The 25,255-nt window shown below is 40.9% G+C and overlaps 1 protein-coding gene across 3 annotated transcripts in view; it reads right to left on the bottom strand.

The window, feature by feature from the left end:
• The window catches only part of LOC148032757 (PITH domain protein (DUF1000)), a 157,913-nt gene that overhangs the window by 48,032 nt on the left and 84,626 nt on the right, over window positions 1–25,255 (bottom strand). For all 3 annotated transcript variants that reach the window (XM_087684168.1, XM_087684169.1, XM_087684167.1), the window contains exons 3-4: window positions 12,248–12,297; window positions 11,959–12,036 (exon numbers count right to left, since the gene is read on the bottom strand). In XM_087684168.1, coding sequence (XP_087540294.1) covers window positions 11,959–12,036; window positions 12,248–12,297 — 128 coding nt within the window. The remainder of the gene's footprint in view (window positions 1–11,958; window positions 12,037–12,247; window positions 12,298–25,255) is intronic.

Below are 25,255 nucleotides of genomic sequence, written 5' to 3'. Positions count from 1 at the left end.
TCAGCTTTGAGCAGGTATATGCATCAGTCACGTATGTCACATTGGCAAGCTGTGAAGCGTGTTTTTCGTTACTTGCAGGGTACTCGATCTCTTGGGTTGCTTTATGCCAAGGGGGGACCACTGCAGTTACATACTTACAGTGATTCTGATTGGGCTGGTGATTATGATACACGTCACTCCACTAGTGGCAATTGTTTCTTTCTTGGCTCTTCTTGCATTTCTTGGCTTAGCAAGAAACAATCCACTGTTGCCACATCGTCATGTGAAGCTGAATACAAGGCAACTTTCACTACCACAGTTGAATGCGTATGGCTTAGACGCTTGCTGCTGATCTGGACGTACCTGTTACGGAGCCTACTCCTTTGTTCACTGACAGTCAGAGTGCCATTGCAGTGGCACGGAACCCAGTGTTTTATGCCCGCACGAAACACATTGAGATCCATTATCACTTTGTCAGAGAGAGGCTACATGCAGGTGATATCAGCCTTGTCTATTGTCCTACCACCAGTAATGTGGCAGACATCTTTACCAAAGCTCTTCCTCGTGACAAATTTAAAGCATTTCGCGATGCTTTAAATTTGATATCCTTTGGTGGCGGATGATCCTTGTACTCTTGATCACTCTTCACTCCAGGGGAGTTTGTTGGGTATTTGACTCACGCCTCACTTACGCCTACGCTCATATGGGAGTGTCGGTGATCAGTAGGACACTGGGGCACTTTTTACTCTCGGTAGGAGAGGTTTTTTCTGTCAAGATTGTGGGAGAGAAGAAAAGAGTCTCACTTGTAGCTTTCTTGCTTGCACAATGGGGGAATACACACAAGGGTGGAGGCTGAAAACAGTTTTCCTCTTCTTAGTTGTGTAAGCCAAAAGAACTCAAGTACAAAGAAATAGAAAAACCCTATATATGGGTCTCAAACCAAACTCAACTAGCTAAGGTGGCATACTAACTGAGCCACGAACTAGAGTAGATAAGGATAGCTGTCATGTAGCTATTATTCATGGGCGGTGTACCAACCGCATCTGCAACTGACACATCGGTGACATAAATGCACAACGGTCATCCTGGCATATCACGAGTGGAGCTCGATATCTCAACACTTCCCCTCGAGCTCAATCCCAATTCCTGCACACCAAGCAGGTCTCTGAACTTGCGCAGCTTCTCTGCGCCCAATGCCTTCGTAAATATGTCAGCTACCTGATCCTCTGTGCTGACATAAACTAGATCAATAAGACCTGGTAAAACCCTCTCCCGCACATAGTGATAATGCACCTCAATGTGCTTTGTTCTAACATGATAGACTGGGTTATTTGCCAAGTGTATACTACTCATGTTGTCACAATAAATGACAACTGGCCCATCTGTAGGCTAATGCATATCATAAAGTAGCTTATGCAACCAAGCTACCTCACATGCAGCCATTGCTACACCCCTGTACTCAGCCTCTGTGCTCGACAAGACAACTGTAGGCTGTTTCTTGCTGCTCCAAGTGACTGCAGCACTCCCAAAAGAGAACGCATATCCACTGGTAGATCGTCTATCAGAAATACTATCAGCCCAATCAGCATCAGTGTATCCATGCAACTGTATCTGAACCCCAGTCTCATAAAATAGTCCATACTGCAATGTGGACTTCACATATCTGAGTATGCGTCTAGCCGCATCCAAATGTGGTTTCCTTGGAGCCTCCATAAACTGACTTATCAATCCAACAGCATATCTCAAATCTGGCTTGGTAATAGTCATACAAATTAAACTTCCTACTATGCGTCTGTACATAGTAGGATCTTCCAGAAGCTCACCTGCATCTGCGCTCAGCTTCACATTCTGCTCCAAAGGAACTGAAATAGGCTTACAGCCTGTCATCCCATATTTGGACAGCATGTCCAATCCATACTGCCTCTACAAGAGCTATATCCCACTTGGTGATCTAATCACCCCAATGCCCAAGAAATAACGCAGCTCTTCCAAATCCTTCATCTCAAACTTCTGCTTCAATAGCATTTTCACATAAAGGATATCTTCATCACTGTTACCTGTTATAATCAAATCATCAACATAAATGACAAGTAGCATAATACATTTCTCTGTTTTTCTCACATAAAGTGAGAAATCTGCCTTGAAAATCTGAAAGCCAATAGTGACAAGATACTATCCTATCTTGTCAGACCATGCTCTAGGTACTTGCTTCAAGCCATACAAGGCTTTCTTCAACCTGCAAACAAACTCAGGATGAACAGCATGCACATAACCTGGTGGCTGCTCCATATAGACCTCTTTTTGCAAATCACCATACAAGAAGGCATTCTTTACATCCATCTGATGTAAAGACCATCCCTTTGATGCAGCCATAGCAATGACTGCTCTTACGGTTGCCATCCTTGCAACCGGACTGAATGTTTCTTCATAATCAATGCCATATGTTTGTGCATACCCCTTGACTACTAATCTTGCCTTGTAGCTGTTCACAGAACCATCTGCATTGTGCTTCACCTTATAAACCCACTTACAACCAATTGCATTCTTACCTTTAGGCAAAGGTACCAATTCCCATGTAGCATTTGCTTCCAAGGCATCCATTTATTCATCCATGGCTTTCTCCCATTTTTCTTTTCCCATGGCTTGCTCAAAAAAAGTGGGTTCTAGTTCTTGTATCACTTTGACCATATAGGCATAGTGAATGGCTGTAAATCCATCATATTTCAGCCTATCCACAGGATACCTAGCTCTGGTAGACGTGTGCAAAGTAGGTTCACTCCCAGGTGCTCTCAAAACATCCCTGGTGTTCGTTACTCCAGGTGTAACAATAGAAGGAATACCCAACTCATCATCAATGCTCTGTTCTGAGCCACTGGATTCACCATCCACATAAGAGTGACCTGCATTTACATCAAACATGAGCTGATCTACCTTCTCTTTTCCTTTTCGTGATACCTGCATACCACTATCTACATTGCTTTGAGAAGATTCTCCTGATCTCAATCTGCCTGTCCATGGCGAAGAATGTGAACCACTGCTAAAGGACGCTCTGGGTCTACTAATATTTTGTGACTGCTGCTGTGAATTCTGTGCAATATTACAATTTTATGCATCTACATCATCAATCACATTTACTGGTTTATACCAGCTACTCATCTCATCAAAAACAACATCTCTACTCACTGTAAACTTACGAGTAGAAGGGTTATAGCATCTATACCCTTTCTGCTGCAAAGAGTAACCAATAAAGATGCACTTCTCAGCTTTTGGATCCAACTTGGATCTCAACTCATCTGGCACATGAACATAGGCAATGCAACCAAAAATCTTCAAATGAGAAATATCTGGTTTCCTACCAGTATACCTCTCCTCTAGAGTCATCCCATGTATTGCTGCAGTGGGAGTCCTGTTCATTATGTAGACTGCTGTAGCAACTGCTTCAGCCCAATAAAAATCTGGCAAGTCTTTTTCGTTGAGCATGGCATGAGATACCACTCAAATATGCCTGTTTTTTCATTTCTGTAATTCCATTTTGTTGTGGGGTATGACTGCATGAATATTGCTGCTTTATGCCATGCTCTTGCAGGAACCTTGCAAACTCATTTGAGAGATACTCTCCCCCTCCATCTGACCTTAGGCATTTTATTTGCACTCCTGTTTTTTTTTCAACCATAGCTTTAAGAGTTTTAAAATACCCAAAAACTTCACTTTTCTTTTTCATAAAATACACCCAAACTTTTCTGCTATAGTCATCAATAAAAGTGACAAAATAATGACAGTCTCCAAGAGATGTAGCTTTAGTAGTCCACACATCAGAGTGGATTAATTCCAATGGCTTCTTACTCTCTTGAACATGTCTAGGAAATGGTTTCATTGCCTGTTTTTCAAATTGGCAAGCTTCACATACCTTATGTAATTATGCAACCTTGAATTTAGGCAATCCTGCAATAATATTTTGGGCCTGCATTGATTTAAGTCATTATACATTAACATGACCAATGCGTTTATGCCAGATATCAATATTTGCAACAACACCGGTCCCATGTGTAAACATTGCTGCACTCAATTTAGGCATGTCTGCATCCAACGTAAATATTATGCCCTTCTTATTTCCTTTTACTATCAAGCGACCTTTATTTTTCATATCCTCAACAAAGCATCCATGAGGATTAAATCTGACCTGCAAGCCCTGCTCAACCATTTGACCAACAGAAACCAGATTCTTGGTGATATTCAGGACATGAAATACATCGGACAGGTATTTCTTTTTCCCATCCTGCATAGACAAATGAATTTTTCCAATCTGTACAATAGGATGTGCAGTATCATCACCAGTCTCCACAAATCCTGGTTTTTCCATTTTCCTTGCATCCTTCATCCATTCTGCATGACCTGTCATGTGGTTTAATGCACTTGAGTCAACATACCACACTTCGTTGCTTTCTTCTGCTTGTCACAGAATTGTTCATGTATTGCACCATAAACAAATGCTCATTTCTGTCATCACCCTGTCTACTAGAAGATGCATAATTTCCTTGTTGCAGTTTTCCATTCATGATGTCATTCTACTTTTTATAGCAGTCTTTAGCCATATGACCCATTTTACCACAGTAGGAGCATTCAACATTACTGTTTGCATTTTGGCCTCTTTGCCATCCACAACGACCTCTTTGGCTCGATATCTCAACATTTTCCCCCAGACTTATAGTCTTATTTTCGTATGTGCTTATATTACACACCTATGGACACTTACCGTGTGTCGGGTGTGAACACCCCCTACAATCCTAAGGTTTAAGGGTTGTACTTTGTACTTTCATGTTACACTCTTTCAGTCTATTGGATTGGGTGTCATGCTTTACTCTGTCTCTCTCACTCTCACACTATCTACTACACTCTCAGCTGCATTTCGATCCTATCACCATCTTTATACCTTTTTCTTACGATCACTCCATCCGTCGGTGAGAATGGAGCAACCATATTTTATCCATGCAACCCGAGTAGGATCAAGGGCTCTATCAATCCTCTCCTTCTCTTTATCAATCTTTTTCATCCTCATATCCTTGTAGCTAACACCAGTCCATCCTTCACATGGACCCACATTGGCAATGGCTTTTACTATCTTCTTCCATTGCTCTTGCTTTAGAACACTGAATGCAAGATTGCACTCAATCACCGTGCGTGCAATTTCAATGTCCACAAGTCGTTGTCTTTCTCTAAGAAAGGCAACCGATCTACGCACATGACCGAGAGCTTGAGAGAAAGAGGATTGTCTCTCTAGCAACACATGAGCCCCCACTCTTTGTCTTTTACCGGAGCCGGATACAAATGTGGAACCCCCACCACCAATGATAGAGACCTCTCCCGCATTGGTTGAAGAGCAATGGCTTTTACTATCTTCTTCCATTGCTCTTGCTTTAGGACATTGAATGCAAGATTGCACTCAATCACCGTGCATGCAATTTCAATGTCCGCAAGTCATTGCCTTTCTCTAAGAAAGGCAACCAATCCATGCACATGACCGAGAGCTTGAGAGAGAGAGAATTGTCTCTCTGACACTGCATGAGCCCCTACTCTTTGTATTTTACCAGAGCCAAATGTAGATGTGGAGCCCCCACCACCAATGATAGAGGCCTCTCCCGCATTGGTTGAAGATATACCCACATTCGATGCTTCCTTATTAGTAGGTATAGGAGTTGGTAACGATAAGCCACTTCCTCCTCCTCTTATAGATCCCCCTTTTATCTTGGCGAGAATCTCCTCCGTGATGTTTTGAGGAATCTCCTTGCATGGAGCAACTTGCCCCCCATCTTAGAAAGATGTTGGAGAAGCCGAGTTGCACCACTTGTATAGCACTTTCCGCAATACTTGCATATCCAATGGTGGAAGTTGAACTTCTTTGTATCCATGTGTATCGCATGCAAATTGAAGGCCTCGTGCTTCTCAGGAGTCATGGTGCCGATGACGAACAAAGAGGCCCAAGTGGGGAAGAGAGAGTGAGTAAGATACTTGAGTCTCCACTCTTGAAATTTGAGTCTTGAAAGTTGAAAGAGAAGGAGACTCGAGAGGCCCGAGGATTGGGATAAAGTTGCAAGAGCAAGACTCAAGAGTGAGAGAGAGGGGATGGGAGATGAGATTTGAGAATGGCAAATGCTTTGATAGGATGCAGAAAAGAGGGGATGGGAGATGAAAATGACAAATCACAAGTCCATTCAAGATCCAAGAGAGGAAGATGAGAATGGTAAATGCTTGGAATATAGCTGGAAAAAGGGGTGGGATGAGGTATCCAAGCCTTCCCACCCCCCCAGGAAAAGTGCCACGCAGGCAAGCGGAACATGGGACTCCAAACGCAAAGATGAGGTGGCCAGAAAGGGCCCGTTTCAACATACGAATCCGTACAGATTGTACAATACGAACAATACCGTATAGCGTACGAAGACAACTATGAGTTCAAGACACTATTTTGTGAGAACAGTTAGCCCTACTTGCTTTGGATGAAGAGTGAGTGAAGGAGATTGGAGCCCTTGATCTAACTCTATTAAAGCTTTTACTACAAATTCAAGAAGGGAAAACAAGGGCAACAAGAAGGTCAAGAACAAAAAGAAGCAAGTTAAGCACTCCAAGTCTTGTTCGAGCTGCTCTGAAACTGATTTAGAGGGGAAGCCGAAATGCTTGAATTGTGGAAAGGACATCCATCTTGAGGATAAGTGTTGGAAAAAATACCCTCACCTTCGTCCAACAGTGAAGGATAGAGTAAATCACATGAGCCTTCCTCTACCTCCACCCCAATTGTTACTCGTGAGTCTATGTCCTTCACATCCATGAGATGGAGGAGCCTTCTTCAATTGTCTCGTTTTCAAAGAGGCCTTGGCTCATTGATAGCAGTGCTTTGAGTAATATGACTCAAGGCGATTGGATGTAGAATCTCCGTCCCCATTAAAGGGTATTGTCACTACTGGTGACATTTCTTTAGTGCCTATTAGTGGTATCAGTGCTTTGCCCCTATTGCTAACCATCCAATCATTGACCAGAATCTTATCTGCGATCAGCATTTTTATGATTATTTTATGGCTGATAGCCAACAATTATGGCATGGCCACTCGGCTAGTTTTCAGCACTTATGGCTATATGTAGCACTGCCTTAAGTTGCTGGTTATTCATTTTTTCAAGATTGCAGCATATTCCAACTTCCAATGGCATTCCTCCATCATCCGGTGCTTCCTACTTTGGGTTATCAGCCCTCATTGTATTCAGCATTCTTTTGGAATTCAGTGCAGATTTTTCTCTTCCATTTCTTTCTTTCATTGCATTCCCTCTTCCCTTCTCCCTCCATGTTCATGTTCTTCTTCTACTGCACACTCACACCCACTGGTTATTCATTTGGGCCTTGTAATAGACTTCTCTTTGTTGTATGATTTTTTGTATGAAAGTTCCTAATGTGGCTGCTTTATACTTTGTATTTTCCCTTCGGATACTTTGTTCCAAGGGGATTTATTAACGTCATTTTACCTCTCCTATACAACAAAAAATCAAATGAAAATTTGATATTGCATCATGCAAACAAAGAACTTCCATGACTTGAAACTTCTGAGCAACGTTATGATATTCCAAGCCCATCCACCAAGAGTAGGCTAGATTAGTCAATAGTAGGGCTACAAACCTAGTCTTTTCTTTTCCTTTTATAATTGTCAAGACCATCCTTTTTGTCAAGCTAAGATATTGTCTAGATTTTATTCGTATAATGTCTTTGTCCGTGCTCGAATCTTAAGGTTAAAGATGATGAAAGTCACTAATATAGATCAAGATGAAGAAAAGGGTAAATAATGTCAACGCCTTTGATAATGATGAGTTCTTCTGCCAGAAAAGTGTGGCTTTTCATAACTTGACGAGGGTCTACCGAAGAAGGCACCAAATGACTTTGAAGAAGAGGATAATCTTCGACATGATCTCTTTGTCTTGAGGTAGAATGAGTCATTTCATTTGTTCCACTTTGTCTCACGGAAGTATATGGGCTTCTTGATCAACTCCTTTTGTTGATCTAGCTTTGTTGCATGGAAGCAGATGGCCTTCTTTCCTTGGATTCTTTAGGCTTCTCAACTCCTTCAAGTTTGAGAGGCTACTCATGAATACGTTCATTCTCCTCTCTAAGGCTCTAAATGGCTTGAAGGCTAGCACTGAACTCTACCATAGAAACTCTAAGAAAATTCTCCTCAAGCAATCAATGCAATGGCTTGAAGAGGGCTAAATCTCTCTCTTTCCCTCCAAAGGAATGTATTTCTACTCAACAAGTTCTTTCAGGATGAGTAATCAACCACACTGTAAGGAGAACTATTTCTCACTCTCACAAAATTGCCAAGGATGTACATATTACATGCATATACTTACCATAAAGTAAAATAGCTAATTCCTTTGTAAATTGAAGTAGAAAGAAAAGAAAAATTTGCCTTTCTTCATAATTGATCATTAGTACATTGACATAACTTCCTTCTCAATCTTAAAGTGGGAGAAGAGCTTCAAAAAGTAGTGTTGAATGGATTTACACATATCTACTTTTTAAACCAAGAATGAGAGAAGAAAAATGTTGAAAGATCCAATAATGAAAAAGTGAAGGATAATGGTGGATATGGCTATGACCAACTTTAGGGCTACCTTCAACTATTATACACAAATTTAAAAGGAAATTAGATATAGCATGAGAGAAAATGAGTTCTTTGTATAGAAAAAAGATAGACTCAATGTAAAGAGGAAAAGTGAAGTCGTGCCACAAGACAAGTATCAAGGTCTCTTGACACTTCTCTTCTTAATGGCTCTCCTATTTCAATTGATAACTATCAAGAAACAAAAGCAACTAAGTTTGGTAAGAATTGACAGAACACAAACTTACTATTTTTAGAATCCCTATTTTAGGGTTAGCGTCTTTAAGCCAATCTAAGAATCCTAAAATTTAGAGACCCCCCTCTCCCAAAAACATGGGCATCATGCGAAAGCTCTTGTCGAGTACATTACAAAAACATTCATAGAATCCTAATATGTATTCTCTATACAAAGATATATGCATTTTAAACTTTCAACCTCCATCTGTGCATAGTACAAACTCATCAAGATCATGTCATCTTGTTGATTGTAATTGTCTATTCTAGCAAATCTAGCCCACACTTCAAGGCATTAATCATCTCTATGTGTCAGTTTGATCCTAATATGCTTGAGTTTCAATCATAAGTGTCCAATCAGTCCATATGGGTGGAAGTCTATACTCTCTTTATTTTAACCCAATGTAGGAGTCCATCATAACCTATGATCACTCATTAGTGGTGACCAACTCTAATGCACCTTAGCGAGATACATTAATTGCAAAATAAACGAATTCAATAAGTACTTAACTATAAAAGTTAAATCACAAAGGGTACAAGCTCAGTTTCTCTTGTGTTGTGGCAAATTGCTTTTGTAGATTAGGCCTATTACACTTGATTAAAAGTTTAATCTTTAGTTCATCAATGATCAATCCCTTCTTCTCAACAATCCCAAATCCTAAATTCGGCCAACATGGGGAAATAATTTGCCAATGGTAGAGTATGCCCCTCCCCTGCAACACACACACAAGAATCTCTCCTACTATTCCAAAAGATATAGTATAGGGCTCTGATGGAGGGATCTCAAAACATCTCTTATGCTATCTACTTAGGTAACAAGATATTGTTGCATTTAGTTAAATTTTACCTTAGTCAGGTTAGAAAGCTCATTTAAGGTTTTAAATAAGAAAAATAAAGATAACAAAAGGACAAAAGTACCAAAAGAATAAGATAGAACCATCTTTATGAAAGAATTTACTAGTTTCTTTCATATCTCATCGTAAAATTAAGAAAAGTTCCTGATAGTGATAGGACATGATAGCTAGATCTTTAAATAGTCTTGTGCAACATGGAACCCTTGTAGCACCTGCTGTATTAACACAGTTGTCAAGGATTTTCTGAAAGCCAGTCTCACATCAAATTCAGATACAAGAGGATCTAGAGGAAGTGCTTGACAAAAATTGTATAATGTCCACAAAGTAATATTTCTAGAAAAGACAACTTCCATTCAATGTTTTGGATATGCTCCTGACTACTTTGCCTCTAGAGCTGGATACTTCCTAGCATTCTCCTCTTATGCTTTGGCAACAGAACAAACAAATATCAAACCCATAGCTAGCTATAAGAGGAGAAAATCATTGCATTATAGAGAAAAGATGCCCAAGAAGGAAGAGGATGTAAAGGGTATTGGAAGCTAGTTAGCTCTATGTATCTTTGGCTATTCAGATTTTGTAAGCATTAGTTATATATTTATTCTTTAAAGCTGTTTTCAAAAAATCCTATTGAATAACTCCTCAAGAGCATTACTTTTTGTTACTCCTCCACTGTGTCTTGTGTTATGAAAGTAGCACATACATGCTTGATAGTGGGATTTCTCCATTCCTTGGCTACTGTAAGTTGCTAAAGGCTCGGTATCATGTGGTATTTCATCCACTACATGAATTGTTAAGCATGACCGTATTCTTCCAGCACTTAAGAATAAGAATGTTTCCTGTTACAAGGCTTTTGGTTTTGGGTTTGATGGTTTCTTTTCCTTGGCATACGTAGTTTGAGAAGGGAGAGTCTATGGTGGTCAGAAAGGAGAAAAGGGGGAACAAAGGCATGTATGAGCAAAGTTGAAGGTTTAATTGACTTATGCCTTAGATCAAGATGTGTTAAAGTTGCCCATGATGGCATTGACAGGTATGATCATCTACTTAGCAAGGAGGACACTTCAGTATTCAATTAGGGAGTAGCTTAACTATATACCCCTCAACCTTATGCTTTATAAAACAAGAGTGGGGAGTAGAAAAGCATGCATTATTGCATGTGCAAAGATGCTTTTCCTTTCACCACCTTTTTGCGTGAAGGATGGGATGGCATATTTCGAAAAGAAAGGGAGGGAACATCTAAACATGGGAAGATATGTAGGTGCTCAGGGAGCCTGACATGTTCATGGAGGGAAAAGCAATCGTTGGAGCTGGAGGAGGGCAATTATGGGGGCTATTCTTCTTCCCAGCTGATTAGAGGTAACTACGCAGAGATAGCAGGGTGTCAACTCAAACGGGGAGCTTAACTATTCTTTGCACTGGAGTAGGAGAAAGAATCTACTATCGAAGATACGAGCAAGAGTTGCTCAAAGGGTCTTCATCCAAGAAATCAACTAGAAAAACGGAGAAGGCATTGATGTGAGGAGGAGCCGCCAGACCAAGGCGCAGTTGGATGATCATCATCTTCATCATCATATGAGAGCAACATCGGTGTCATACAACAGCAAGAAGCCATGAGGTGGACCATCTGAGCCTACCAATGTATTTGACGCTTGGTCAAAACTGTAGCAGCATAAATATAGGGACTTGTCTTCGGGTGGCAGTAACGTGTCCAGAAGTGGACACCTTCATTCTTTGGCCGATCTGTATCAACGCACTGTGAACCAATGCAGAAAAGTGATGGCCAAGGAGAACAAAGGCTAGGAGAGACTCTTAAATGTAAATACAATATGCCTCTAAAACATAGCATGTATCCTAGAAGAAAGGGTATATAGCCATCTCCTACAAGCTGTTTTGCTGCACAATTGCAGTGGTAGAGTTTCTTGTTAGTTACTTCATTCTAAATTATGTGATTCATCACGACACATTCACAATCTATAATACATTCTTGTGCCACTAACTTATAAAAACATTCTGAGAAGACACATGATCATTCATATAATTAGTTCATAGGCTGTCCAATTTGTGCATCCTTCACTCTGTAATGAAAAAACTGAGACATAGTTAATGACCTGAAAGTCAGTTTCCTTTCCCTTTTACAAATCAATTAAGATAGCTCTCAGCATTTATTAAATACCAGATTTTTCAAATTGATTAAAGAAAATCTACCAAACATATCCAGCATGTAAATTTGAATAGAAACGGTGGCAAGTTTGAGTTCATACGCTCGCATTTTAGAAGGACTTCTTCCCTGATCTCCACCTATGATGCAAATGCTCTTGATCTTGACATCAGAGGTAAAGCTGCCAAGTGAAGCAAATTCATAGCTTAGGCATGATATACCAGCACTTGAATATGAGCAGTTTGGAATAAAAAAGGGTTCTCCATGCAGAAAATCATGTTCATATAGCATTCACTAACTTGACATGTCAGAAACCAATTTATTTCAAAATCAGGGTTATTTGTGCACTTACAGCATGAAAAGCAATAACTCAATCTTATTTGTGCACTTACGGAATGAAAAGCAGTAACTCAGGATCACCATCATTGCTCTCCAAACAACCCTGAAAGATGAGCTTCAACTTATCAGATGTTCCACCACTCCAATAGCAGACAAGCATTCAACAGGGTCAAATTTATAGGACTGATATTAGAATGCACACAAGACAAATATATAAAAAGCAACTAACATTCGGATAGACCAAAGACATGCATGAGCACACATGCATGCATGACACGCACACGCACACCAGTGCGCACAGCCTTTGTAATACATTATACTACTGCATGAAAATCTCCCAGAAAGGTGATAAACTATTGCAAAACATAAAGCTAGAAATATCACAGCACCATGCCCATCAAAAAAATGGAGGGCTGGGAGTAAAAAAGTAAATACAATTTCCACTTTACTCGAGAGAAATTTTTAAGGGCTCGTGACTGCCTTGGCCATAAGTATCAAACAATCATCTAGCATACATCGTTTTCTAAAACTGTTGAGGGTGAGAAGATCAAGCAAGAACAGGTGACACACTTCTTCTATGACATATTGTGAAAATCGTCAATGTGCAAAGCATCTGAACAGACAATTTGAGTGCAGCCAAGAAAGCTCAAAATGACTCACCGAACACATCCTACAGTGGTCTATACAATCCTCGAGTGACAAGATATCAGAGAAAAATTGGTGCAGGGATAAATGTAACCATCAGAAGTACCAGCCTCAAAGGTAGCCAAGTTTCCAGGAAGGATCAATAGATTCCAAAAAGTTAAGGCTTCAATCTGACTACGAAAGATCCAAAAAGCCAAAAGAACTAGCCAAAGCCAAAAGAAGGAAAACAAACAAGCCACATGCACGCACACATGCACGTGGGGACACTTTTTTTGGTGGACCATTCGTCATTGATTCTACATTATACAAGGCGAATCAACTGCATCATTAGCTCACTCCCAAAAATTTCAGAAAACTCAAAACAAATTACAATGAAGTACAAATGCTCAACAGTTGCTGGTTCCAGTGTAGGCTGTGAGAGCAGTACCAAATCGAGGCAAACTCTAAATACTAGATATGACTCCTTGAAGGATGAAGAGGTAAGGGTCAACCAGTGAGATGATGGGGGATAAGCTTCATCATCAAGAGGGGAAACAGACCAGAACACCAAATAAGGCCCCTGAATGAAGACTCACTGTTACAGGAGGTAAGAGCCACCCTTGAAAGAGTGTCCAATAGCTCATTGATCAAGCGCTCTTGTGCCAAAGATAAATGGGACTAAGCGGTCTGCCGAAGCTGTGAGAAGTCAAAGTTGTCTATAATTCACTCAACTCAAAAAATGTCAGAAAACTCAAAACAAATTACAATGAAGTACAAATGCTCAACAGTCGCTGACTTCAAAGTTCATGAATCATCATCATTAAATTATAATTTACAATGCCACACTCAAAATTATGAAAGAAACAAACTTAAAAGACAAAGCATACCTCAATGATAGCTTGCCGAATGAGGTGATACATGAATGCGCCCGTCATTTTCCTCCTACCAATGTGATATACATAAAGAATAAAAGAATGTATTTATACTAAGGGTACGGCACACTTACACCCGCAAGGGTGTGTTCACATGTGTAAATTAATATATACACACGAGTAGCGTAAAGACCTTTACACCCAACATCACTATCCATATATCCCTGTATATGCAACCGAAGCTTTCTAATGAGTGGTGTAACACGCTCTGCATGGCCTTTACATGCCATTGCAACTTCCCCCATGGGTCCCATCTCATCCTCTCTGATACCTAGACAGGCTGCTATGTCTACAAAGATAAAGTTGGCTCGTGCACCATTATCAAAGAAAATCAATGCATGCTAATCCCTAATTTTGCCCCATGCTCTACACAACTCGGTAGTTGTTGGGATAAAAGGCCTCTAGGCCTGCCCGTGTACACTGTGACCGCCCATTCTTTATCCATATATAATATGATAGTGCAATAAGGCTATCAGTTCAGTTGGACAACACCTACATTGTGTGTGCTCTTCTCTCCCGCATCTTCCTCTTCTCCTTCTCCACTACCATTGCATCCCCTTCAACTGGTATCAGAGCTTTGGATCACAGCTTGATCGTGGAGCTTGGCCTGGCATTACCTCAGGCCGGATTGAAGACCTAGAGCTTGGAGCTTCAATGCCAGCCATGGCTTCTTCCCCTCCAGGTAAGATTTCATCTCCCGCCTCTCCCCGACCCTCATAGGCTCTTTACAGATGTTCCTTGACTTCATTGGGCACCTTGTATGCCCCTATTTGCCCCCTTATCCTCAGCATAATCAGCAGGCCCCACAATAGTAGCTCATGTTTTTTTGCGCCTGTTTCAAAATCTAGCTCAAAAATCCCATGTTTTCTCATATCTCGGGCATCCGGAACTCGATTTAAGCAAGATAAGAGTCTAACTTGGGGTTTTGGCATGCTCTAGACGCAATGGTGATGTCAGATCTGCCAAATTCTAATCATAGAATTTTCTGTAACAGATCTGAGTTGATTTACAGCAAGAAAATGTCATGCTCTTAGCTTATGTGATGCTCCCAAGGCTTGGTATTTGATGCCCAAATGCTTTGGGGAAGTTTTCCCAATGTTTTGAGATTCTTTGGGACTTGGTTTGAGCTTCCATAGCTCGATTTATGCAAGGATTTACTACTATACATTGTTTAGGCAGCAAGGTTTTATCAGGGACGGCTTATGCATAATGCTCTTTGTTGACATTCGGCTGTCCTGTTGGATGTATTGATGCTTAGTCATCATGGTTTATGCCCGAATATGCTATTTGAGAGCTATTGAGCCTTGATTTGGATACGGACACTTTGTTGTTAGTTGGGATTTATGCTACCTTGGTTGACAGGTTATTTTACCTCCAATTTGGTTATGCCTATGTTCTACGGGTGCTCCCGACTACTCGGGATGATATGCTGATATGTTTCAATGATGCCACTTTGATGTTTATGCTCCCGGATGCTTCTTGAGCAAAGATTAGAGCTCAATTCTTGATTCACTGTCATTTTCTTTGCAGCTGGCATTTCACTTGACAAGGTTTATGCCCCGTGCTACCCATTATGGAACTGATGTCAAATGTGGATGCTTTTGGGTTCGGCTGTAGTATGGCAGATGTTTGGACTTGAATCGACTTGCATTTGAGAATTTTGTGGAGCAGTTTGCAATTGGTTGGCTTATCACTTATGCAGCTTGGATGGTATTTGGCCCTTAATGCCTCGATTATGGATCCTGGATTTACTTAGATGCAGATAAATGTTTGAGCAGTGCTTGCTTCATTGTCTTGGCAATTGGTTATTGAGCTTTCATTGCTCATTGATGCTTGGTTCTTTGCGGGTTACTCCTTAATCACTGGACTTCTTGATAGTGCTTGGGTTTAGCAGTTATGGCTTTGTTGCTTCTGTGTTGCCTAGCTTCTATGCTAATTGGGTTGCTTTTGCCCATACATGTCAGAGAGAAGTTGCTCTTGATGCTTACCCAACTATGCACTTTGTCTACTATCATGTACTTTACAGAGCCACTTATTTGGATGTTGTTGTACAAATACTTGGGCTTCTCCTAGAGCTTGACCATTGCAGGATCTTATGCCACTTAGCGGTCTTGCATTGACTTGGATGCTACTATGCGGTCTAATGTACTGCAGAGTCATGTTTGTCATTATGGTTATGGGTTGATTTCATGGCTGAATACTATATGCTCTTATGACAAATGTCTTATGCTTTACCGTACTATGATTGGTTATGTCATGTAGTTGGCTACGACTCTTCTTCATGTGGGAGCTTTTGCATCCTTGGTTAATGCCTTTATGTCCTCCCGTCTATTAAGGTTTCATGAGCCTTTGCAGCATGCTTCTACCACTGATGTACTTGCAGATGATTGTCTTTATGAGCAAGTTCCCTCCGTTGGGATAGCCCTTGACTGCTTGAGCTCCATGGATGCTGTGGATAGCCCTATTCATGATGACTTGGATTCCTTGTCGTCTTCTACAGGTTCTTCTACTTCAGATGTTGTTTGCTTCCATTGTGGGAAGCTTGGACATGTTCAAAGAAAATGCTTTAGACGAATTAGAGAGTAGCAGAGACAGAGACGGACTCCACATGAGCAGAGAATTAGAGATATAGCAGATGCAGCAGGTGTTACCACTCTTACTAGTGGTGAGGTACATGCAGTTACCCATGATGATGCAATTGAGCATATACTCCTGTCATCTTGTTTTCCTACAGCTTTCTTGCTCAATGATACGGCCTACGCCTCAGATTGGCTATTGGATTCTATGGCATCTTGTCATGTTACTCCACATAGAGCATGGTTCTCTACTTACAAGGAGTTTGATGGATGCACTTCTTTAGGCCTTGAGCAAACTTATGCTATTGTTGGTAAAGGGGATATACACCCAGCTTTACCTAATGGGACTTCTCTTATACTCAAGGATGTTTTACATGTTCCCATGCTCAGTAAGAGCTTGATTTTTGTAAGTCAGTTGCATAATACAGGATATACTATTTCTCTTCAGGATAGGTCATGGAAGATTTATCGTAGTTGCTTGGTTTTGCCTAGAGGTTCTAGAGTTGGTTCTCATTACGCAATGCATGTCTCTCATGTGGAAGATTCTATGGTTGCAGTTATCCGGATACCACATGCATTGTTATGGCATTATTGCCTAGCCATATGCACCACAGAGAGATGGAGATCTTGTCTCATTTAAACTAATTGTTGCCTCCTATGTCACTTACAGATCTTGATACTTGCCCTGATTGTACTCTTGGTCCTTGCAGAGCCCCCTTGGCTTATGACAATCGTACGAGGCATGCTCCTCTAGATCTTGTCCATTGTGCAGTATATGTACCTATGCCTTCCCAGTCACTTAGTGGAGCGTCATACTTTTTGACCTTTATTGATCATGCTACCCACCGTGTTTGAGCTTTTCCCTTGGTGCAGATTGAGGATGCTGCAGTTATGCTTGACAAGTTTATGGATTCTGCTGATAGCAGGCCTAGGTGCTTACAAATGGATTATGAGAGTCATGATCTCTCTCCCAGCTTTCGGACCTCTTGTCAGCAGTATGGCATTGATTTCTTATGCCCACAGTATTATGGAATTGCTCATAGCATGTGCTTGACCTTATAGCCAAATGTTGCTTCTATGCTTACCACAGTTGGGTTATCTTATGGCTTTTGGACTGAGGCCCTTATCACAGCAATCTATTTGGTTAACAAGACGCCGTGCTTGACCTTGGATGGTATTACATCCCATGAGGCATGGAGTGGCATGCAGCCCTCCTATGATTACTTGAGGATGTTTGGCTGCCAGGCATCTGTACGTATGCCATATGAGCCTATGTCACGTAGATGTATCCTCCTTGGTTATGGAGATGGTGACTTTAAGGCCTACAGATTATGGGATTTGGATGCCCAGCAAGTCATAGGCAGGCGTCATGCTGTCTTCTATGAGATGCAAACACCTCTCAGGCCTCTTGATGAGTGTTCAGTACGCTTTATGACTGATTTTACAGCAACTATAGCGCCATTACAACAAGCTGTTTATGCTGAAAATGAGGCACTTATTAGCCTAGATGACATAGCTATGCATAGCAGACAGGGTCAAGATGTTGGTGGTCAGTTGCTAGACCCCTTGCAGGCTTATAAGAGCTGTTTTCTTGTAGTTTTGCAGGTTGGACAGCCAGCCATATGTCAGTCTTCCGCTTCGCTGAGGCCACATGTAGCCTTGAGACCCCGTTGGACGAGTGTCCGGGATGTTGGCTCTCTTTCAATGATTGACTTTGGAGAGTTTGACTACTCTCCGCTGTCTTGTATGCGCTATGGTGATGCTATGCACGACTCTGATGCTTTATAGCCGTGCACTGATGAGTTGTGCTTGCTTCATGAGAAGCATTCATGAATTGCTCCATTGTATGGAGCTGAGGGATCGCTCATCTCCTGGATGTCATGGACTCCGGGATGCTTGACTCTTCTTCTGCAGAGGTTCCCGACACTTCTTGCACAACTCGCTTTCCGATTGGGCATTGGGTGAGATGTCATGATTCCTCACCTTATCTTTTCTTTTCTTTTCTTTGTTTTCACTCCCCAGCCACATTGGCCTTTTAGTGGGAGGTTGTTGGGGTAAAAGGCCTCTGGGCCTATCCGTGTACACTGTGACCGCCCATTCTTTATTCATATATAATATGATAGTGCAATAAGGCTGTCAGTTCAATTGGACAACACCCACATTGTGTGTGCTCTTCTCTCCCACATCTTTCTCTTCTCCTTCTCCACTGCCATTGCATCCCCTTCAATAGCATTATCATTGGGCTGATCACAAACAACATTGAGCACCAATCCCACTGATATTTTGGGCTTCTTTCCTTTAGAATCTCCTTGATTTTCTAATTTTCCAACTTACTGCCTATTGAGACAATCCCTCACAATGTGTCCTTCCTGTTTACAAATAAAACATTTATTTGCAGCCATCAATTCCTACGTTGTGCTAATGTTTTTTAGGCCTTTCTTCGCTGTTTTGGCCCCTTTTCAAGCTATTTTTTTATTTTCTCCATTTCTCAACCTTAAATAACTTTTTATTCAACTTCTTCCAAACCCCTAGGAAGCCTAAATCCTTCCCACACAACAAAGCATTGGCTATAACAGCAATCTCTATAAGCTAAGTCATGCTAGACACGGTGGATTCAATGTAAAAATCCCTGATTCCTTTGGATAGCCCACAACATATTTTTCCGCTTGCTCATAAAGGGGTACGTGGCGATAAGAAGTAACAGGCAACAATGCATCCCAAAACTTCTTATTATATTGCTCCAAATTCTTACATTCCTTAGCATCCAAAGTTGTTATGATGTCCACCCTCAAAGGTACTTGTCCACAAATACAATGCAAATATTTGCTTGAATTGTACCCACGTTGACGATGCTCTAACTTGCATAAGAAGAGTAGACTACCACTGCAATGCATTCCCTTTCAAGAAAGTGGCTGCCTTTCGAATCTTTGAGGACTCGATCAACTTCCCCCTTGAACAGACTACATCAAACTGTTGAATAAAAGTCAAAGCTTTCAACCTATCTTATGTATCACTGAAGGACTCAAACTTCACTACTTTTCCACCCTCACTATAGCCTTTTGCTGCCCCTTTGGATGTCAAGTTGTCATACACTGGCTGCTGCAAAAAGGGTGCATTTGCTGAATTTACATCAAAACAAATGCCAAATAGAGCATTTGCATGGCTAGCATTCATTCCTTGAGCCCCATAAGCATTCAAGGGTGCAGATGCATTACCAAACATGCTACTTTGTGCCCCACGCATCAAGCCAATGCTGCCATACATAGGGTTTTGCACATTTCCAGTCATTCCTGGATACATTGAGCCTTGCACACCATGCAAGCTGATGCATATCATAGGGATTTGTACCATACATTCCCGTATGCAGTCCCTGTCCAACCATAGCATGAAAAATCATGCTTCCACCAAAGTATCCTAGTTGCCCCATCATAGCATGCATGCCTAGGTGTCCAAAATCCATTGGATTGGCACTTCCATGCTAGCCTTGCATTTGCATTCCTTGCCCCGTCGATACCAATTGTTTTGTTTAATTTGCATCTTTGGAAACTTCAAATGAAGGCTTTGGCATTACCTTCAATATACCTTGTTGTCCCAAAAGTTGTAGAAGATGACTTCTTCTTCTTGCCCTTGCTGTCCTTCTTCGGAGCATTCAAAAATCCAGTAAACTGAGGATCCTTTGCCAATTCAACAAAGAGATTTGTTGCTGTCCTCATTCGATTATTGAACATTGGTCCATCAAATTCTTCTTCACTTTACTAGTTATCAGTCTCATTATGCCCTGAAGGCCCTACATCTTTCCCAAAAGCAACATTTTCAACTTGTTGTCCATGGTTTGAACCTTGTTCAAGATCAAGCATTGCACTTTCTTCATTCCCATGTACATGTTCATACTAAGAGGTATCATCACTACTAGATTGCATCTCTCTATATGAAAACATATTGCTGTAATTTCTCAGTTGAGAGCAAAAATCAGCACTAGCACAAAGCTTTGGCTTGCAATCAGGTGCCTCAAGCCCACCAAATCAAGGAATTGAGCGGTATCCCGGCAATAGAGCCATGAAACCAGCCTTCCTCCTTGCAAAGGGTGGTAATTTCCTAATGAAGCACTTAATAACAGCAATCAGCAAATAAAAATAACTTCGAATGCAGAAATTACCTTTAAAATCTTGGACATTGGGCACCCTGTTAGCCCCAAAACTAGCGCCCCTTTTGGTACTTCTTTAACTCGATTGCTAATGGAATGAATACAAGATGAGATTTACAATCTCCTTTGCTATTCCAAAAGCCCCCTTTTACTATAGCAACAATCAACAATCAATTTGGGCCAATTTCCACTTGATTTTCACCAAGGAATTGCACAAATGAAACCTCCAATTGGTCAAATGCTACCCCAAATTACAATGAATGGGCTGGCATCTGAATTGCCTAACAATTACACAAATTTCAAGTGTTGAATCCAATGTACAATGCCTTCACCAATTAGCACGGGTCTTGAGGTGGCTGTCAAACCCTTATTTCTGCAAAAATATAGAGTTTACAATAGAGATCTCTCTATTGTCCACCAAATTTGACTGAGATCTATTGAAAATGGCTGAGAAATGTTGAGATCTCCTAAGGAGTTGGAGAAGGTGAGAAAAGGCCAAAATGAGAGAGAAATCTGATTTTCTTTGCAAGAAAACCCTAAATTCCGCATGTTGACAGTTCCAACCTCCATTTAATGCATTCACCTACTGCCACGCACCTCCAACATGCTGTCACCTTATCAGCAATGTTGTTGCCAGCCCCTAGAAGGTGCTCCTTGCTGTCCCCTGCTTTCTAAGGCCCCCAAATGGATGTCTTCTGCAGCAAATTTCTATTCTCTAATCAAAAAATGGACTAGCAGCTCTCTTTTTTTTTCATGAAGATAATTGAATTAAGTAAATATTTTACATCAGACCATCAGGTCGGCTTAGAACTCTCTCTCCAAAAAATACATACATCAGACCATATGGTCAACATTCTCACTAAATCTCTTACATTCTGTTACATCAAACCATCAGGTCACCCAAGAAAGTGACGAAAGACTATCAAGACTTTAACACAGAGAAAATCACACTGCTAGTGTAGAGCGAACAATAGCCGCCCAAGGGGCAGCAACGTCAGGAAGAACAAGGTCAGTTGCTATCATAGAAGAAATCTGCCATAGCACTAAACCTCGAATACGGGCCACATGACCATGGATGCCCGAGACCGAATCAAAAATAAAGGCATTCCGAGTACACCAGATATGCCACAAAACAGTCCGTCTCAGAAACTGGAACAGGCAAGAATGATCACAATGCAAAGAAGGCATGGAGGGCAGCTTTCCCATAATCCATGAACGGGCTTTTATGCGTAGCTGAGTCGCCGAGAGCCGCACGCGAGAAATAAAACACGAGATCTGTCGCACAACTAGAGTCTAGACAAGAGGCAAAAAGATGAAGCAATGTTTCATCACATGTAGTGCAGAATACACAACAACCAGCAGCTCTCTCTCTCTCTCTCTCTCTCTCTCTCTCTCTCTCTCTCTCTCTCTCTCTCTCTCTCTCTCTCTATGTCTCTCTTTGTGTAAAACTAACTGAATGGCTAAAAGCCAACCCCCAAAAACGTTTTCTCAGTTTGCATGGGCATTTTTGCCAAGTGGCAGCCTTCTAAACCCATTTTTCAGCATTATCCAGCCATTTCATTAATTTTTTGAATTAAATAATTCTGAAAATTTATTTCGGCCCTTCTAACCCAACCCAGAATTAAATATACCCAACCATAATTAAATTGGCTAGGCCATTTGTAGCCTGGAGTGGTCCCCAACCTCTGTTGACCCTTAGACTGGCATTAATTAATTAATTAATTAATGCTAGTCCCTAGTGTCACATCGACACTTATTGGCCAAATAACTGTCCTAGGGTCAAAATTGACACCAACTCACTCCCAAAGCCCAGCCAGCATAACTCATCACAACTTTTGCTATGTTACAAATGTTATCAACAAGATTGAAGCATCTCAAAATTTCACATCCTCATGACACATACCAAAATATCCGCCTTGGAAGGGGAAACCTCCATGCTGATAGAAGAATAAGACACTAAGGAAGATGAAACTATAAAGGAACAGTAAGCAACCCATGTCTCCAACCCAGGAAGGACCTATGCAAACTTGCATATTAGGCCTTAACTAAAAGGCAAAACCTAATATGTAAGTTCTATAAGAGACCAAAACCTGCATACCAATGCTTCATAGGGAGATGCTTCAATGCTAAACAAAATAAAATAAAAGCTAAGCTAAAATGGAAATGGGTGAATAACAAAAAAATATGTAAGTGCAAGGAAAGACAAATGAAAAACACCTAAAACTAAGTAGCCTAAGGACAGATTAGCCTATGGGCCCGACTCGTTAGTCTAATGTCCTAAGAGTACTAAGCCTAGAGTACCCTAAGGGACCAAGAAGGTGCTTACCCTAAGGAACCTAGAAGGTGCTTACCTAAGAATATAACCACCATTATGCACATCCATCAGTAGGTCTCTATAGCAAAGTCAAGAACTAGTCCTAAGTGGGGACACATGAGGAGACCTTGGAATAGTGGTTAGAAATGTTTGTGGAGTGAGAAATCTAATGCAACAAGATTAGCAAACCAATCACCCAAACCTTCAAGAGTCCAATAAGACGAGGGTGGAGGAGGTTGTTCATATGCCACACATCCAACAATGCATTAAAGTGGCTGCATACTAGGAGTAGAAACAATGTGTAACAATTGGAGGAGGATCCCCTCTCAATTGTCCAAGTGGGGTACCATTCATGGATGCAATCATGGCCTACATGAAGTTTTAGATGGGAGACCCTAGCCTTAGTACAACACTCCTCATCCACATGGCCTAGACACTGATAATGTGTACAAAACCTTCTTTATTAAGAGAGTTCCCACCAAGTAGGTTTAGTTTCTTTGGTTTTCTTTGGTTCCATCTAAGAAAGGGATATCGCCCTTGTTATTGGTTACCTTGTCATCTTGAGAGTTCTTACCACCTCCAATTTTTCCTTCAAAGAAGGGGATACTAGAGCCCTCTCCAAATATGATAACGTGAGAGGTATTCTTGTGGACTTGATCATGTAGCCTTGAGTAATACAAGAACTAACATTCAAACCTCTAGAAGATCAGTAGTCGTGTGACGAAATGGTTTGATGCATAAGGTGGAAGTGTTAGGTGACAAGTTATCTAAGAATAGTATGACTTGATGATCATACAACTTTGTGGAGTGAGTGGTGATGAACTTGGCAAGTAGCCACCTATACTCGGCCAACTTTGACTTTAACATCATTCCCTTCCTTAATGGAAAACTCTTACAGCTCATGATCAAGATTAATGCATCAGGTTCAATTTCTCACCACATAGTGGTCAAAAAGATTACTCCAATGATCATATGCTCAAGGAAAATGATCTACTTGTGAGTGAAACTCAGGAAATAAACCCTATGTTGACTCAACATTTGTTGTGGCATTGTAAGGCCTCCATTGACTGATGTGATCAGGGTGGGCTAGCAGCATAAGCTCTAAACCAACTACTAGCTCCTAAAGACCCTGAGAATCAAGAACTTGTTGCATAAGGTTAGACCAAGTTGTACCGGATGATGAAGGGCAGTTATAGGATGTCCATGACAGCATCTATAGATGGAGGGCAGCACCTAGTTAAAGAAGATAGAAACCACAAAAGGGGAAGAATGAGGATGCAAGGGATTAAGTGACCTAGCACACACACTATTTATAGACATGGAACCAACCAAAAGTGGAGAGCGTGCTTATGGGACACTGAAACACACGGAGTGCATTTGAGTTTTGGCCCTTGGGGTTGTGTGATGATTAATGAATGCTTTTTGTGTAATGCACCTTTTTAACTTTACACTACACCTTTTTTAGTTTAACACATCACTGCAACCTCATAGATTTGTATTTGCAAAATGCATTGACTGGGACCACCATCTATCTTGAAGATCATTGCTTGGTGAATAATGACACTCATATGAGATTTGTTTGTGAATATGTCATCAGCAAAAACATATGCCTTGAATTGCTTGAAGATGAAGTACTTTTCCACTATCTTTTTATGCATAGAAAGTGGATATCCATACCACATATTCTCTCTGAGCTACAAATTTCCTCTTGGACAAATTGCTAAGTCTTGCCAAAGTGAGAATCTATTTGGCAACCGCCCTTGAGAGAACAATAGAAATCAGTTGAAATTTCCAAGATAAAGCATTGATCTCAAGATTATAATAAGTCAAGACACTAACAATTTTGTAGTTGCGCCACTGCAATTATTTATCTAGACCTTGTATGATATCTGCCTGCCTTTGCCTTACAAGTTACAACCTCAAGGTCACGCTAATCACAAATATGTTTCTGCAAGTGGCGATCAGGCCATACTAAGAAGCATTCATCATTTAAAGAATAACACCAGTGTTTAAGCATGTACATGCCAACCATCAGTTCTCTCTCTTGAGTGGTGGGGCATATTTGGATTTCAAAGACCTTGGAGCTTTCAAAAGCAATAATATTTATGGGTCTTGTTAGCTTTGTTCAAATGAATGCAATATAAGTTCAATCATAACCAGCCACTTCAATATTTGAAAGTACCATCAACCTGGGCAATCTAATAAACCCTGATCCTAAACTTTCTATTGATATCAAAGAACTTCAATGAAGATACAAAGACTTCTATGTCTAAACCCAATGTGGGTACTAACCATAGAAAATGAGCTTTCACGTCTAAAAGCCAATAAAGCCGATAAACACTTAGCCTCACCCTTTCACATGCAGTAGGAAACCGACATTTTTGCCTAAACCCAACATGAGAATTTTACTAGATCCAACCATGAGCGGTAAAAAAAAACGAAGTACAATTGATGCATTTCAGTATCGCTCT

This window comes from Lygodium microphyllum, chromosome 8 (assembly GCF_053477565.2).
Source record: "Lygodium microphyllum isolate KBCC chromosome 8, Lygodium_microphyllum_v1.1.10, whole genome shotgun sequence".
NCBI lineage: Eukaryota > Viridiplantae > Streptophyta > Polypodiopsida > Schizaeales > Lygodiaceae > Lygodium > Lygodium microphyllum.
Note: the sequence above shows the minus strand (reverse complement) of the source record. Positions and strands in the feature narration are given on the sequence as shown.